The sequence below is a fragment of the Leuciscus leuciscus genome (genome assembly GCF_965113295.1).
Source record: "Leuciscus leuciscus genome assembly, chromosome: 14".
In the NCBI taxonomy this organism is placed as follows: Eukaryota; Metazoa; Chordata; class Actinopteri; order Cypriniformes; family Leuciscidae; genus Leuciscus; species Leuciscus leuciscus.
Window position 1 is genome coordinate 32,236,424 of NC_138738.1, and position 18,193 is coordinate 32,254,616.

At 36.8% G+C, this 18,193-nt stretch overlaps 1 protein-coding gene and 1 long non-coding RNA gene across 3 annotated transcripts; one reads left to right on the plus strand and one right to left on the minus strand.

Annotated features, from left to right (window-relative positions):
* Positions 1-1,406: 1,406 nt before the first annotated feature.
* cobll1a (cordon-bleu WH2 repeat protein-like 1a) lies at positions 1,407-14,450 on the minus strand. 2 transcript variants are annotated; one of them, XM_082189749.1, is made up of 13 exons: positions 14,297-14,450; positions 13,687-13,732; positions 13,161-13,240; positions 12,799-12,946; positions 12,485-12,686; positions 10,956-11,181; positions 10,755-10,799; positions 10,043-10,128; positions 9,550-9,762; positions 7,663-7,771; positions 5,357-5,495; positions 3,932-5,194; positions 1,407-1,879 (listed from the first exon to the last, which is right to left on the minus strand). In XM_082189749.1, exons 4-13 carry the CDS (start codon positions 12,888-12,890, stop codon positions 1,876-1,878), a joined length of 2,379 nt encoding a protein of 792 aa, XP_082045875.1. In that variant the 5' UTR covers positions 12,891-12,946; positions 13,161-13,240; positions 13,687-13,732; positions 14,297-14,450; the 3' UTR covers positions 1,407-1,875. The 2 variants fall into 2 exon arrangements, with proteins under 2 accessions (XP_082045875.1, XP_082045874.1); XM_082189748.1 differs by having other exon boundaries at positions 5,357-5,498.
* A 365-nt stretch (positions 14,451-14,815) lies between these two features.
* LOC309513898 lies at positions 14,816-16,359 on the plus strand. The gene is made up of 2 exons (XR_014211553.1): positions 14,816-15,167; positions 15,608-16,359. It is a non-coding gene; the product is annotated as an uncharacterized lncRNA (long non-coding RNA).
* The last annotated feature ends 1,834 nt before the right edge of the window (positions 16,360-18,193 follow it).

Genomic DNA, 18,193 nt, shown 5'->3' on the forward strand with positions numbered 1-18,193 from the left:
AGCATACTTACACACATATAGATCAAACTAGCTTTATAAAATAGAAAACATGCATAGGTCAGATGACCAATAAAGCCCACCTAACCCCCAATCGGCTATAGCAAACATATACCTGCAGTGTTTACGGCCACACGTGGGTTTCAATAGCCCAATTTGATGAAAAGCCCCTCGTTGTGCTTAGCGGGGTCCTATTAAATCAGCCATGCCTGTTGGAAAACTATTCTTACACACCACGGAGAGGTGTCTCAGAGGGCAGGAAAACACGCCTTGAAAATAAGAGGAAAATCTGAAATGGCTGAAGGTCTAAAAGGTGGAGATGCAACCACTCTGCAAGCTGTTGTGGCCTTGAGAGAGTCCTCTTCAAACAAAAAGCCAGGAAGATAAATAAACTTCATCCTTTTTAATGTATTTGACTGCCCAGAGAATAAAGCAACGCCGACAGCTTTTTCCTTCAATTTTATGAAGTCTATAAAACTTGTCTTGACACGCAGAAAAAATGTTAGTAGCAGAAAATGAATGGTAGGCCTATCTAAAAACAACACTGCGTCTCTGGTTGAAAAGCTCTTTTGTGATTTGACCTTTGTGTTTATCATTAAAAAAATGAGAGTTGAAAGGATCCGTAAGATAGGCTACAGTACGCGAGTTACTTTAGGATCAGTGAGAGGAAAAAGGTGTTTGACATGCCTACAGTACCTGTGACAAAAAGACACATGCACAATACACGGTTCACAAGCTCTTATCGTTATTGGTATATACTGCCCCCTAGTGAACATCAGTTACTCTAATGAGTTTACAAGCAAACATTTTACACCTAGATATGATCGTCTCCTGCAGGTCAACATGGTTGAAAGATTGTGCGACAGTGAGTGATCAATCTCTGAGTGAATGAAAATGGCAGCCTCCAGGTCATGTACTTCCAGGAGTTTATGAAACAACTGAGCAAATGCCATTGATATAAATGGGAATGCTATCAGCTTTCTCCAAGTATTATAGACCTACTTGCTGGGACCCTATGTCTAGGGATAAGTATATCATAGATTCTGTAGACAAAAGCAGCCCATCTAGCACCAGAACGGGCTACCAATTAACACATAGCAATATGCTAACAAACAATCCACTTAGCACACAGAAAACATTTACAACCCTTTAGTTTAGCATAATGGTTGTATAGTATGGTTTTTGCTGTTTAAATTTGCAAAAGCACATAATAGACTTAAGAGCTATAGTGCACAGCAAGATTTTCAGTAAATGATAACATTAATTTCTCCATTAGCGCATGGCTTTGGATGACATCTACCATACAGTATAACACTTCATAGTGCTATTTGGTGTTTAACAACACATCACCACCCACTCTCTGTCTTTGCTATGATATTGTTCTCCAAATCTGAATGATGAATCATACGTTGCCTGTGAATTTTATTTACTTATGCTCAAAAATACAAAAGACAAAAATGTAGAAAATGGTATCCAGGCAAGTTTCTCAGGACTAATTTCTTTAAAAAAAATAAGAATTATTTTTCATTTCATACAAAATATATACTTATATGAATACATGCATGTTTCCCCCCCCAAGTGTATTTGTTTGGGGCAAAGTTTACTCAGCATAATATTGTTCTTGTGAGAGTCAATTAGAAAGCTAAAAAAAAAAAAATAATTCACTCTTTCTGAAAGCATTCTCAGGACACATGAAAATCAGTTGACAGAACAGGAAAATTCAGATTAAGCGTTCAAACAGTTTTTCCTCATCCAACCAAAATATCCATAATGATTAAAACATAGAATCAAATAATCATATGATAAGATAAATGAGGAGTTTAAATAACAGGAGTGTGTCCAGCTCTTCTTCACTCCCATATTCAGAATGACCATCAATTACCTGGGGAAAAAAGACACCATAGTAAGTCACATCTTTCTGCAAGTTAGATATAAAATTATTAGTCTAATAAGACAAACGAAAAGAATTGTGATTAATCTCATCAATTAACCCATTTAAATCTCACCATGAAACTGTAAAATCATCACATTTGGTCAATATTTAACAGATATGATGTTAAACATTTTATTGGATTACGTCGTCATTCCAAATTTCATAAAGACACACACTGCCGTTCAAAAGTTTGGGATCAGTACGATTTTTTAATGTTTCTAAAAGACGTCTCTGCTGCTCACCAAGGCTGCATTTATTTGATCCAAAATACAGTTTAAAACTGTAATATTGTGAAAAAAGTAATTTAAAATAACTTTTTATTTTAACACATTTTAAAATGTAATTTATTCCTGTGATGGCAAAGCTGAATTTTCAGCATCATTACTCCAGTCTTCAGTGGTTCATGATCCTTCAGAAATCATTCTAATATGCTGATTTGCTGCTCAATAAACATTAATTATTATTATTATTATTATTAATGTTGAAAACAGTTGTGTGAATTTTTTTTTTTCAGGATTCTTTGATTAATAGAAAGTTCAAAAGAAAAGCATTTATCTGAAATAGAAAGCTTTTGTAATATTATAAAATGTCTTTATGGTCACGTTTGATACATTTAATGTATCCTTGCTGAATAAAAGTATTATATAATGTTGTATATAGTGTATAATTTTACGAAAGTTTCTATTTTAGATAAAGGCTGTTCTTTTGAACATTCTATTCATTAATGAATCCAATAAAAAAATACACAACTGTTTTTAACATTGATAATAATAATAATAATAATAATATCTTGAGCAGCAAATCAGCATATTAGAATCATTTCTGCAGGATCATGTGACACTGAAGACTGGAGTAATGATGCTGAAAATTCAGCTTTGTCAACACAGAAATACATTTAATTTAAAAATATATATTTAAACAGAAAACAATTATTGTAAATTATTACTGTTTATACTGTATTTGAGATTAAATAAATGCAGCCTGGGTGAGGATAAAATACTTCTTTTAAAAACGTTTAAAAAAAATCTTACCGACCCTAAACTTTTGAACGGCAGTGTACAAAACATACTCAGGCTATGAACTCTGGAATGCATGAAAGAATGCATCAATAACTATAAACACACATGTGCAACACACATAAAACATGCTTAGAGGAAGGAAGATCCCCAGTAAATAAACAAAGAGACTATTATGAGTGTCAGACGTCATTTACATTACAAACCACACACACACACACCTCATTCCCTGACCCAGACACACCTTGCCCTTCCGACAATGAATTAACCAATACATTTGAAAAAGGCCTATACATCCTTTTCATTCTGTTAGTTTCCTGTCCGACGAAAAAGATAAACACTGTCCAGTTTATGGTTGGTAAAAAAAAATTATGTTATTTAAAGTCTTATGCTCACAATGCCTGCATTTAAAAAAAATTAAATCAAAAGCACAGTAAAAACAGTAAAATTGTGAAATAATACATTTTAAATAAAATTTTTTTTGCATTTTTACTCGTCTTCAGTGATACTTCAGAAATCATTCTAATATGCTGACGTGCTTAAGATAAATTTCTAATTATCTCAGTTAAAAACGATTGTGATGCTTAATATTCAGTTAATATAATATTTTGAAATAACTTTTTTCAAGATTCTTTGATAAAAAAGAACAGCATTTAAAAAAAAAAGTCTTTATATACCATTGATCAATTTCATACATCTGAATACATCATTTGTCCTTGCTGAATAAAAATAAAAATAATAATAATAATTACTGACCCCAAACTTTGGAACAGTAGTATACTGTATGTTTTGGCCCAATAAGTTCCATCAAACATGTGAGGGTCAAGAAGTTGGTTGACAATGGAACGCAAAGACATTTGAATGTGGAACGTAATTTGCCAATTAATCTTTGTAACTATTCACAACATATAAATGATGATTTCATTAATATTATTAAGAACCTTCGATTAATATTTCAGTGATTTTTTAAAATCAGTTTACTCACTGTGTGTGCATGGGCAGCTCCCATCTTTTGGAGCATTTGGGATCCAGCCCTGGTTTGGAACGCTTAGCCTTCTGAAATACAGCCAAGGCAAAAAGCGACACTGCTGCTGGAGGGCAAGGGTCAAAGCTTGAATGTGATTTCAAGGTGTTGTGAGGTTCTGGAGTAAAGTTGCAATTGTTTTCAGCACCAGGGGTGTACGCATTAGGGTTAGTTTGTGTAGAGTGGGCTTTTGGTTTGGAGTAGTGCTGGTAAGGCACATATTTGGGCTTTGAGTTAGCACTTAGATCAAGGTTTGACCATTGGTCATCACAGGACTGCATTTCCTGCTCATTCCTGTTTTCTATATCCTCTTTGTATTCACCGCTCTTCTCATCCCAGTAGACAGGGGGCGGCGGTGAGGGAAAACCCATTTCTTGCATTGCGTTCTCTTCTTGCAAGTTAGTATATTCTCTTTGAATCCTTCCCCAAACATCAAATTGTTTCAATCCATCATTATCACCATCTAGAAACTTCCTTCTCCTCTCTTTGTACTGCTCTACCCAGTCCATCTCTTCTTCAGTCTCCACCAAAGCATGTTCTTCCATCTCCTCTCGCTCAACAAGACCTGTATTTGGATTGATTGGTGACCTGTCAGAAAGTGTATTAGCTGGTTTCGAAGGACAAACCCAACTCTCTCTTAGTTCTAGATTACTCATTTTACTGTCTCTTAGTTCAAGATTACTCATTTTACTGTCTCTTAGTTCGAGATTATTCATTTTGCTATCTAAATATTCTGGATTATTTAGGCCCCAATGTAGTGATTCTAAGCTCTCATGAATACATTGGTCCTCTTCATATTTCAGCTCCAAATTCTCACTCTCAATGTCCGTCCAAGCGTGATTCTCTTTCTCCAGGTGCTGTAGAACCTCTGATAAGTGCTCACTTTTGTCTGAACCCTTGCCCCCATTCCTGACAAGTTCAGATGGGAGTTCCTCCAAAAGCTCTGTGGTGGGGGTCTCAATGGCATCGGGGTCTCCAGGACTCAGGTCTTCCTCAGCATTAGTAGCAGCGGATGACTGTAATGCCAGTGGCAGATCTAAGCACTGCCTGCTCTGTTGACGTCTCTGGGGAACCACGATGAAGGTGGTCAAACCTTCTCTCTCAGAGGGGCTCCTCAGCAGCTGACAGCCAGGAAGTGCCTTAAGCTCAGCCTCAGGGGTGTGATGCTCCGAAAACAAACCCGTAGACGGATCTTCTGCTGGTTGATTCTGGGATATAGGAGAACTAAAGAGGAAATTGAATAGGAAGACATTCAATTTTAGAAAAATAAAAACAGTGAAATGGTTTCCTGGCTGATATTATCTGACTGAAACACTTTTCTATATTAAATAACATTTCTAAATATCAATTATCATGAATAATTGGATCCAGACAAAATGAACATACTTTGCAGAAGACAGCGTTCTCTGTTGCCGTGCCTTCAGAGATTGCGCAAGTTCGCTCATAACTTTAGCGATTGCAGGGCAGCGGTCAGCCATGCGAGCTCTGTGTTTGTCTGAACGCTTGTTGCCCCCTTGAGCTTCATCTACTGAAGCGAAACAAAGTGTTATGACAAAGACACAGAAAAGTGTGTCTTGTGTTTATCTGTGAAACCATCTCATCTGTAGCCTCTTAATACAGCACCAACACAAACAGCAAAGTGTACAGTATATATTTATTTAATTTATTCAAATATGAATCAGTATTAGCAAATTGAATTTCAAAAGTTAATTTGGCAAAAGACAAAAACAAACAACTTAAAATTCTGAAGAAAAAGAACACAAAAGACAAGCACACAGAAAATTAAAGACAAATAGAACATTAAAATGATTATAACCAAAAGCAAAAAACAAAACTAAACAGCTTTATTTAAAAAAAAGAAAAATATTTGTGGCTGATTAATTCATTTAGAATTCCTGAAATGTGAATAATTTAAGAAACTCTTAAAAGCATCCCTTTTGACCTAACATCTTAAAAGACATCGACATGATTGACATTTAATAAAGCTGAACTGCAATTATGTGGATAAAAATATCAAAGACTGATTACAACCATCTTGAGAGCGGTGTCTAACTGAGCAGCCATACACCTCGTTGAATTAAGGCACAATTATTGTAAGAAAGCACAACAGATTTGCCTGCTAAACACTGAACATCACATTACATTTAAACCTTTATACGGTCAAAGCCAGAGAGAGTGACATTAAACAAGGAAGCTGATTAAACAACAGACAAGACAGAGTTCAGTGCAATGTGCATAAGACATAAAGGCTATGTAAAAACAGAGGAAAATAAGCCCATCACCGACGAGAGCAGGAACAGAGAAGCAAGCATGGAGGAGAAGAGGAAAGGATGTGCTGCCTGTTAGGCGCCCCCTCCTGGTAGGACAGTGTAAAACAAGAGCAAATAATTAATCCAACAGCTGGGGGAAACCAAAAAAAAAAAGAGTTTTATGACAAGGATGTAACCATGGCTGCGCCCTAAATCACATACTCTTGAGTAGGTACTTATTTTGAATAAGTAATTACTTCACGGTAGCTAAAAAAAGTATGTTCTATATAGTATGAATGTCATCTGGATGTACTACATTCAGCATGTTATCATTATCATGTGACCTACTATTCACTGGCATTCATAAATCCTCTCCCGTTGCCTCATGGGATAGTAAAGTGTCCATCTTATGCACGCTTTAGAATCTCGCTGAAAGTAGAAAGTTATCCTGGGACTTTATGCCAACTCTTTTATGAGTACTGTGAATTCAGATATACTTCTTGTGTCACATATTGTTTTTCACCTACTATACAGTAGGGAAGTATGCGATTTTGGATGCAGCCCATGTCTTGAACATTGGGGGTGGGGGACTATTTTGACCCATTTGCAAATAATACTTGCATTAAAATTTGCACACATGTACTTTCTATTGTATGCCTAATATGTAAAAAAAGAAGCAGCATAAAACGTTTCTTGTCTCGTCACACTCAGTTAGGAATGACATGAATCACGATAGCATATTTTCAATTAAAAATGGCCATATTTGAGAAAAAAATTTAGTAGTTTGCATTACTGGATGCTACTGTCGGTAATTTGACAATTTAACTAGGACTAGCAGGCACACAAGTATTCACAAATGCATTAACACAGAAAACGGCATTTTCTGTCAGGACCACTATCGTCAAATAAGATTGACAATTAGCATACAGTTTGGATTGGCGGTATGGTTCTGTTCTGGGCGAGAACTCCCTGCACATCCATGCAGCCTAGCATAGATAAGAGCAGGGAGAGCAGCGATAACCCCCCTTGTTTTAATGTACAACATAATTTGAGAATTCAGTCTGATTCAAGGGGAATCAGAATGCCAAATCCTGACTGACGAGAGGTGGAGCTGGGGATGGAGGAGGGTAATTCGCTCCTGAGAACGCAATAGCTGCTGATAATACTGAAGGAGCTTATATATGTATGCTGTGATAGGCGTCGTATTCCTATAGGTAGATGTGGATCAGCTGAGAGTCAGCTGATTTCAGCATGACTAACGTGACCTTCCAGAACTGACAGCTTGATACTTATGAACAAATGTATGAAAGCTTTTATTCTCCAAAGGAAATAAAAAATTATTAAACTCAAATACCTCAAACTGAAATAACTTAAAGTTATATAGTCTGAAATATATATGTATAAACAAAAGATATAAAATCAGATATAAAAATGAAAACATACCTTTGTTATCTGAATTGGATGAGGCGGGGCCATCACCCGGTGGGGGCGGAGCTCTCCGTTTAGTCCTTTTAAGGGAGGACTCAGTAGAAGAAATACGACTGAGCAGACCCTGAGCAAAGCACAGAGGTTATGTTTGGAATAAAATACTAACATACTGCTTCATGCATACAACACAGTAAATAAATTACTTATATTTATATATATTTATATTCACCGCTGGAAAGATGAATGTGTATTTAAATTGGGTCATTTATGTAGTAGAAATGTGAAATTATTGTTGGTGTAAAAGTTGGTGCCTTCTAGACTGAAAAATGTATTTTTGGCTCATGTGGATGAAAGACAACAACTCCCAGAATGCACTTGCTTCGCTGCCCAACGAGGCCACTCCCAAACCACGCCTACCGGTTACAGAGGGCAGTATCGGAAACATTTTACAACTAGGCTATAGTTGACACGAAACTGAAAAGACGCCGTTTTATCGTGAGATGCAACCCCCTATGGGCAGGTTGAAAACATGCGGAACGAGCTCCGGGGGACATGAGGGAGGGAAGCACGGTCATTCGAAAATACTACCGGGTTTCTACTGATACAAAGCTTAATGCTAATCGGTGAAGTATCCCTTTAAAGTCGACATGAAATCTAAATTGACCCCATTTACTTTGTTAGCGCATATTACTAGTCTTGTGGTGAACAATTAATCCGTGCAAGTTAATGCACAGGAAAAAAACTGCTTGCCGTGGTAATCTTAAATCAAAATCTGAAAAGTTATTTCCGGTCCGGAATGGCGTTCCTATTCTGATGACGTCAGTTTTACGGCTTGGGTTGAAAACGCTTAACCACTCCCCTCAAACCATTAGTCTGCTATGAGCAAGAGATGGAGGGGAGGAGCGCTAAAGTAAAACCCCACCCTCTGTTCAATATTCCGTTTCACTTAGAAATACGTCACAACACTGGAGAAAGGTCATTTGCAATTTCCGGTTCACGGGGACTTTAAAGTGAAACAGTATGCACTACGCAATTTTAAACTATAATATGCTGTAGTCATCACATAACTTCATTACATTGCTTGTCAAATTCAGTAAATTGTCATATGGGAAATAAAAACTGTTGTTTAATTTATTGTAAGAAACTAAATTATTTTTGAAAATATTAGTGGCAATCCTGCCAATTAATGAGTTTGTGTTCTATCATTGGTGTGATCATTTATACACTATTATATTATTTATGCATACTTTTATTTAGCTATTTTTTGAAAATGTTACTGTATGTGCTTTTGTCATTTTTATTCGTTTTTTTTAAATACTACTATTTAGGTTCAATTTATTTTTATTTTATTTTTAGATTTAGTTCAGGTTTATTTATTATTTATTTCCAGTTAGTAATTTTAGTGCTTAGTATTTCAGTTAGTTACCAATCCAATCCAATCCCAATTTAAATTAAATTAAATTTAATTAAAATAAAGTAGAAACTACCAACAAATAAAAATAAAGCCAAGAATGATAAAGCCTGTGAAAAACAAACAAATAAAATTGATAAAAAGCACAAAACACAATTACTATAACTAACATAAAACATTTTTTTTTATTAAAACAAAAACCAAATCAAAATAATTAATAAATACTAATACTAATATTAAAATATATATAATAAACTAAAATAACATTCATGCATACTAATATGAATACTGGAGGACCAAGAATACAACTCAATTTAATAGGGCTAAAGTTTAGTCAAAAAAACAAAACAAAAAATAAAATAAAACCAATTTAAATGTTAACAGTGTAGTTTAAACCTCCATTTCATTGCTAAACCAGCTGATCAGCAAATGAATAACACACAAGCTAATTCAGGTTTGGACTGGTATGTAGAAGCCCAAAGCAATCCCACCTGTTTGCCAGCAGAGTCACTTTCTGATAGGTCAGAAAAGTCTCTGGTGTGAAGTCCATAGGCAACACTCTGGGACGCCGTCATAGGAGGCTTTGGAGCAGGTCTCTTCTTTGCCATGTCGGCAGGGACCATGGGTAAGGTCGAGTAGCCGTTAAGACCATTCACCCTGTCCGCACATTGGCCGTTCAGTTCAGGAGAGGTTGAAGTCACAGCCTGAAGGAAAAGAAATAAATAAAACATAAGAGCCAAAATTTGAAATGAATTTCAATATGCAAATTGCATTAATGTCCATAAACACGAGACCAGACAAACAGATGCAAAGGCAATCTGAAAGATAAACAGATGCAGAGACAGATGGGTGGACTTGCACAAGTGTTTTACAGTGTTACAGTTCAGTTATGATACCCCCCCCCCACCCCCCATCGTTTCCTGAATATGACAACCAGCAGGTTGCACAGACAGCAAAACCAGACAGACTGACAGGTGTACAAACCTGCTCAGGTGTTTTCTTATTCTTCTTGAATAAACCAAAGAAACCTTTGTTTCCCTTCTCTCTGTGGCTCTTTTCTTTGACACCACCTGGACACACACAAAAGCCTCATAGATCAAACGTATACTTTTGTGGACAAATCTGAACAGTGCAGAAATGGTTGGTTCAGTGCTATATTAAAGAGATACATTATATTTTTGTGATACAAAATTAGTTTTTTGTATGGAAGCTTGTTTCCGCCACAGAATAAAACATTTTAAAAGATAATTGCGACTTTTTATCTCACAATTGCGAGTTTACATCTTGCAATTCTGACTTTATTTCTCACAATTGCGAGATATAAACTCACAGTTCTGACTTTTTTCTCGCAATTGCAAATTTGTATATCTCAATTCTGACACCTTTTCTCAGAATTATTAGATATATACTTTCAATTGCGAGTTATAAAGTCCAATTTTAAAGGAAAAAGACTTTATATCTCACACTTCTGACTTAACACGCAATTGGGAGATATAAAATCAGAATTGCGTGGTATAAAGTCGCAAACGAGTTTATAACTCACAATTCTGACTTTATTACTCACAATTGCGACTTTATATCACACAATTCTGAGATAAAAAGTCAGAATTGTGAGATAAAAAGTCGCAATTACCTTTTTTATTTTATATTCTGTGGCGGAAGCAAGCTTCCATATGTTTGGACTGGAGCTTGGTACCTTTATGAGTTGATACAGGATCAACAGGAGGATTCGTTGGTACCACTTTAAGAAGAAAAAAAATATCAAACTCAACTCCAAAATATTTATATTACTTTAGTACGCAACAAAAAAGCTTTATAGTACAATGTAGTATGCAACAGTGTTACATAATTACACTACAGTGCTTTAACACTGCCCTATTTTTCCTTTTTTACTGACCTTTCATTTCCTTGGCATACAGCTCCCTGATTCCATAGTCATTCAGTGTTTTGGTGAGATCCAGGGTTTCCTCTGAATTGTATGTCTTTAGTAAGACGGTGGCATCAGGGTTGAACTCACACTTCTCACACACTGTGGGAATTAACTCAATCAGCGGCACTGTTGGATTGACCCGTGCTACTGCCTTATGGGACTTCTTGTAGTTTATCAGAAGACGAACTGTTGCCTGGAAAATTAAATGTTCAATTTAAACTTATGACAGGTCTAATGTGACAAAAGACAACCCTGCTGAAAAATCCAGCACGAATTCCATGTTGGTCCAGATGGTATAGTGCTGGTCTAGCTGGTGGACCAGCATAGTCATGCTATTCTCAAGCAAAACGTGGCTGGTTCACCAGCATCCCATGCTGATTCCAGAATGCAAAACACACCCTATTTTTGGTGACCAGCAATGCTGGATTTTTCAGCAATGAAGACAGACGCTCTGTCACAATATGCTCGATTCTCTACAATATTGTATGCACAAAAGAAGTTTATCAAAAGAGTATGATGTCTGAATAGCAGCATTCATGAAGCAGTAAATGAACAACACCTGAGTGACCTACTAGGCAAGTATGACAATTCAGATGCCGCAACGTGCACTTTTTATGCACCATAAGGGTATACAGAACCTTAGATAAACTGCTTGATATCTGACAAAAAAAAAAATTCAAATTTAAAAAAAAATAAATCAGGATAAAATGATGAAATAAGATGGACATAAACAGTGTTGGGGAAAGTTACTTTGAAAAGTAATGTATTAGAATATCATGTTACTCCCTTAAAAAGTAACTAATTACATCACTTAGTTACTTTTGCGTTACTTTTTCTCTCCTGGGCTGTTTTAAATAACAAAAAAGTTCTATTTTTGGGCAAATTTAAAGGCCCCTTCACACCGAACGTGAAATCAATAAGCCTCAGAACTGAAGGAAATGCAAATTCACACGTGTACAGTAGAGAGCGCCGCTCAGACAAACCTTTCAGCTGTGCTGCCATTCTGGATTGCAGAAGAATAGGATGGAGGAGAAGAAAGTTTAACACTTACTTCATCAATAAATACAAGAAATCTAAAAGTCATTTTTGCTGAATCAAAGGTCAGCAGCAAGTATATTGGTCAATAAAGTGAGATTAAATGCATACAAATATTTGTTTTATTTAACATATTTAATTATTGGAGGTTTGTGTATTTATGTAGTATTGTGATTTTGCATTTCACTTATTTTACTCATTTCGAGGAACACCAACTTTTTTTTTTTGCAAGTGAGATTAGTAACTGCCACTCACATTTAGTCTAGAACTACAATATATAATCATCATAGTCTACACATAATGCTTCTGCACTTACTCACGATTTTTCTTAACATGGGGACAAGAGTGCTGTCAGTCAATAGATGGGTTACTTCTATAAATTAATCTATAATGTAATCGAGTTACTTGTAATGTGTTACCCCCAACACTGGATATAAATCATGGCTTTCGATCAAACTTACCACAGGAATATGAGGTTTTTTCTGGTTAGCATCACTTCCTTTAGATTGAAGGACAACTCTTTCAAACTCAAGAGTGCCAATCATGGAGTTGGGTTTGAAATAGATGTGGTTTTGATTTGTGGAGATAAGCTTGATGACATGATCCGATGGAACGAGGTGGTGTTGAGCACACAACGTAACCAGAACATCCATAACTGGTTTACTGCAAGCGCAAACACACACACAGCTGGATTAAAACAGGACCAGACAGTCATTCCAATGAAAGGACTGGTGAAAATGTGCAATATCACCTTTACTTTTTCCTTCTCTCTCACCTGCCATGCACTGCGGCTGTGGTCTCCTGTCCTCCTGGGAGCAATATAGTCAGAGGGATGTCCCGGTCTATGCGATCTTCTTGGGGATCCATGGGTGTGTGCTGTAGGTAGTATGAAGGACAGATGACGCTGTAGATTTTGGGTTGTCCTATTGATGAAGCAGAAAAATAAATTGCTAGGTCATTCAGAGATCACCCTACACAATTTTTGCAATTAGAATAAATGATGAGAGAAAAACCCATCCGTATACAACCACTCAAGGATTTGCCTTTCTGGTGGTAGTTCTTTGAAACAGAGGCATTTATGGCATCCACTGTAACACACTCATGACAGAATGCTTTTTAATGAATCGCATCACCAACCTGTGTGAAAAAAAGCCCCTCTGTGTCTCAGCTAGGGCTGTACAGGGGAAATTTCCAGGTATGTTCCATCGACTGTGAACCTTTTAGAAATGGAAACAGATTTTACTGTAGTTGCTTTACCTTGTTAGAAATAACAAGATAACAACAAGGTAGAAAGAAATAACATGTTCTTTGGAGCAATAAATCTGTGATATCTCAGATTTGCTTTAACTTTAAAACTAGCTAGTTGTTGTTTTTTAACACATTAATTGCCTTTAAGCCCCCTCCAAATAATATCCAACTTCAGAAATGTATAGAATTATTTAAATTTTTTACTTTATTAAAACACAATCAGCTGTGTCCTACAATTTCCTCACAAACTACAAAACAGCAGACAAGTAAATAGAATTTTCTGAAACTTGCACCCAACCCACCCTGGAAAGAACACAAACCAATGTTTTAAATTGCACACCAACATGTACAAAACTTTGATAACTGTTGAAAAATGCTTTTAAGGCCCTAGCTGTTTGTGGAACTTGTTACATACCAGCAAAAAAATGACGTCCGGATCACAGCTGATTACAAATTCCCACCTGAAGAGGAAAACAAAAAACAGCTTAATTAATAAAATGTTCCTCGAAAGCGACGAAAATTACAAATAATGTTGGGCAGCCAACGCCTTTGGGTGTGTTTGGTGCTCGTTCACTTCGTTGGAGCATTAGGCTTATCATAACTGGGCGTGAGCGTTACTTCACGCTTCCCTGCCGCTGATCATCGAGGCAAAGCATATGTATGTCAATTTCCCATGAGAACGAACTCAAGTAACGCCAAACGCACGTGCACCTGGTGCGCATTTAACAAATATGGCCAGCCAACGCTCGGTAAATTCACTCCGAAATACACATTTGGTTGTGTTATGCAGAGACATTTACCCCATATCTGCTCAGTTACTCTTATTTTATTCGAAGAGTTCACAAAATTAAATTTACAATACATTCACTACAGCTTAAAGGGGTTTGTTACATTACAAGCAGGATTAACTTAAGTACTAGCTCACCGATGCGCACGTAAAGTAGGCTATAAAGCCCTTAGACACATTTCACAATGTATGGCACGGCACCTGTATCTTATTTATGCCCTTACCTTTATGCCCTTACCTTTATGTCCTCACCACAGTCTTTTGTCAGTGGTTTCCTCAAACACCTGCCGTTCCTAAATAATAGAAGGACTAACGGAGTAAAGAATCACAGTGAATGCAAAGACAAGCGTTGGTAATCCTCTAGTGGTGTCAGTACCTTCTGGACATGCCCAGTGCTGTGACATCAACAAATCTGTTTCCTGTGTGTGTGTGGGAAAGAGATAGCATTTCTGTTTTGAGATACTGTCTGTGGTTTTTGAGGCTATTGAGTTGACATATTGATTTAAATGAACTTTAAGTCACCATGAAATCAAAATGGACAATTCTTATTTTTTTATGGAATATTGCAGTATTAATTATAAATTATTTATTTGTGTACATAACAATTTTTTATTATTTTATTTGTTTATTTATTTGTTTGTTTGTTTGTTTGTTTGTTTTATTTTTAAAAATCACGTGGCCTCATAATCTTTAATAAAAAGAACGTAACCCCACTTGCAACCACCTGAGGCCTGTTGCACAAAACTAGAATTAAGACATCCGGGATAAATGACTCAGCTGAGCTCAATGAAGCCAAAACATGTGCGTCCAGGCTTAATTGGTTGCACAAAGACCAAGCCAGGATGAGCAGACACGGATTCATTAAACCAGGTGAAACCAATCCTGGATAGGTGCGCGCTCACGGCTCACTCAAATGGACCCCGCCACAGATCACAGATTAACTGATTTACCATGGCAACTAGAGCCGCGTACTTTTCCCCGTCGGAAGCACAAATCCTCATGGAGGCATACGAGGAGGTAAAATATATAATTAAGAAGAAAGGCAACACCGCCACAGTGATAAAGCAAAGAGAAAAAGCGTGGCAAAGTATTGCAGACCGCCTGAATGCGTAAGTAGTGCACAATTACACACTCACCGCTCCGCTGAAACATCACAATTACAATTCACATCTCCAAAAACGCAGTTGTACTGTAATTATGAAACGGTTACATTTTTAATTGAAATGCACTGCAGATATGAGTGAAATTGTGTAAATTAACTCCATCACACTGTATAAAGCTATGATCAATTATTATTAAAGCCTTACATTATTATTTAACGTTACTACGCTCAGTACGGTTTAATCTTAGCCGTTGTACTCTGCTTCTTATGTTGTCCACCGTTTTTTTTTTTGTGTGTTTCTCCTGCTTTTATTAATGTAAAGCTGCTTTGACAGAATGAAACAATTGTGAAAAGTGCTATATAAATACAATTTAATTGAATAAATAGATGAGCTATAATAATAATCACTTTAATTTATATTAAAATGATGAGATTTTGTGTTGACAGGTGAATTCTCTGGTGTGTTGCTGGGAGACAGGGGGTATGGCTGCCAGCCTTTTCTCCTGACACCTTTCACAGACCCCCAGGAAGCACAGCAGGCCTACAACCATGCCCATGCCAGGACCAGGGCCAGAGTTGAAATGACCTTTGGCCTCCTGAAGGCACGCTTTCACTGCCTTCACAAATTAAGGGTCAACCCTGTTAGGGCATGTGATATTACTGTGGCTTGTGCTGTCCTCCACAATGTGGCCTGCCTGAGGAAGGAGAGGGCCCCCAGAGTGCCACCAGCCATGGACTGGGACAATCCGGCAATCTTCCATGATGACGACAGTGGTCGGCTGCTGAGGGACCAATATGTGTTGAATTATTTTAGTTAGTATGTGTGCTTTCAATTTTGGTTAAATATGTCCTGCGGTGGCAGAGGAATTTGGGTTTTTTTGGGTTCGTTTTTTTACGAATTTGGCCTCTTATGATGTTTGTGCGGTATACTGTGTGTAATACAAGGCTGCAGGGAGGCTACTGCATCCATTCATTTGTCTGTTCAGTTGATGTGTATGGATTTGTCCTGCATTTATTTTAGTGTGCAGACATGCAGGGTGTGTTATATACAGACCTTTGAATGTGTATGTATCATTTTGTATAATATGCTTTGATTCTGTGCTTTCCATCTTGTAGAGTCACTGTGACTTCAGTTTCGAAAGGAGCTGATGGTTTACCTGCTTTGTTTTGTCCTTATTCAATAAAGGAACATAATGTTACACATTGTGTTTTTATATTCATATGGAATATGTATTTGTTTATATGACAGAGTACTAGGGCCACACTGAGGAAAAAGGATAAAGTCATACATTTATGAGGCTGGTTCTTTCTGCAGAAAAGCTACATATTCTTTTTACAGTTTTGATACTTATGACAATGTGATACTTAATATTCTGGCACATCAGCATGTCTTTGTTTATGAAACCATACTGAAGTACAATTTCACGAAATGCCCCACATCTGTCATTTTAACAACTGTCCTCCTTTAAAACAACTGGTTACAATATTATGACTTGTCTTTTTTTCCCCTCTGTGGCCCTAATATTCTATCATTTTATATATAGCCTTATAGTCTATGGGAAACTGTAAATTATCTAATGATAGCAACATCATCTAAAAATCATTATTTATCCAAAATGATTGAAATTAATGATCACAAACGTTTAAATAATGACAGTGGGTCTAGTTATATGTGATAACAATGTATAGTGAGCAGTGTAATAACTATTGGTTTCCATTTGTGGTGACTGCTGACTGACATTAGGGATGAGATTAAATAGATCCTGGAATTTAGCCTGGTCTGGAGCAGGCTAGCTCCACAGAATAAATCTCCATGGTAATTTATACCATAACATATCCTCCTGCCCCCTATCCAGCTTTAGTGCAACCGGATTACGGATCAATTGAGCCAGGATCACCAAGATATCCTGGCTTAATCCCTTATCCTAGTTTTGTGCAACAGGCCCCTGTTCTCTGATAACGTGTTTACTGGCGAGAGGGCGGGACAACCTGTCACTCACATGAGATCGACCAATAACAAACCACAAAAATCCAATGTTTCCAAGACGGACAAAATTAAATCCACTTTTTCCTGTTCAAGACGCCGTTTCATTAAATGGAATGGATATGTCTTGAAAAGGAAGAAAATACTATCGCAACTTCCGTTTCATGCCAACTTTAAATTCACAAATAAAAATGCTTTTTTGTTGAGGACTATAATTTTGTATCAAAAAATATATTTTTTGTTTCTGAAGTTAGGAATGTTGTCAGTGCTCTTCGGTCACTTGACCGAAAAATTTTACATAAAAAAAACAAAAAAACAAAACAATATTTCATCCACAATGTAAGAAAAAAAGCACACAGCAATGAAAGGGTGAGACTGTAAGCCATCAAGATTGCAAAAATAGACATTGTAACTTATCCAAAATACAAGTCACACACTGTGTCTGCTCTTGAACATAAGGCCTCTATTTTAACCTGAAATACTGCATTAATTAAAAATAATGAAAAATATTAGATTTTTTAAAGATTATTTTCAATGCCAATAAATGGATCGTAATTATTACATAAATATTATTACCATAAAATTCTCTCAAAATACAAAATTACAAATATTATTACGTTTCAGGGGTTCTGTCACATTTGACTGCGAAGACCACAAGTGTGACCCCCGAATGAGGAGCACGGCACCAGAGAGTTAATTGTTTGAGTGAAGCTGTGAGAGAGAAAGTTGGTATTTGGGCATGAATGGATCAAGCTACATGTGTTTACGTGTGCACTAGTTAACACTAGGGCACTGGGAACCTTCAAGAACTTCTGGCGGCTAATCACACGAGGGATGAGTAATCAGATTACTGTGGATGTCTGTTCTCTCAGCGTGTGTAAAGTCTCAGCTGCAGAAGTTGATTCATTTCAACACTTGCTTGCTCAGAAGGGCCACACAGACGTGTAGTAACTTAGTTCTATCATACACGGGTAAAACGTTTTGTCTGTTTATTTTGTAAGCACCAAAGGGGTTTCTACTCCACAGCCCTGAAGAAGGACTCATCACAG

What these genes read in the sequence shown, in the direction of transcription:
- cobll1a (XM_082189748.1), bottom strand. Translation starts at nt 12,890, where the DNA reads ATGGATCCCCAAGAAGATCGCATAGACCGGGACATCCCTCTGACTATA. An exon ending in ACAGCCGCAGTGCATGGCAG is followed by an intron (nt 12,687 to 12,798) that starts GTGAGAGAGAAG and finishes TTGCGCTTGCAG; the next exon opens with TAAACCAGTTATGGATGTTC. An exon ending in GTGACTCTGCTGGCAAACAG is followed by an intron (nt 7,772 to 9,549) that starts GTGGGATTGCTT and finishes TGCTTTGCTCAG; the next exon opens with GGTCTGCTCAGTCGTATTTC.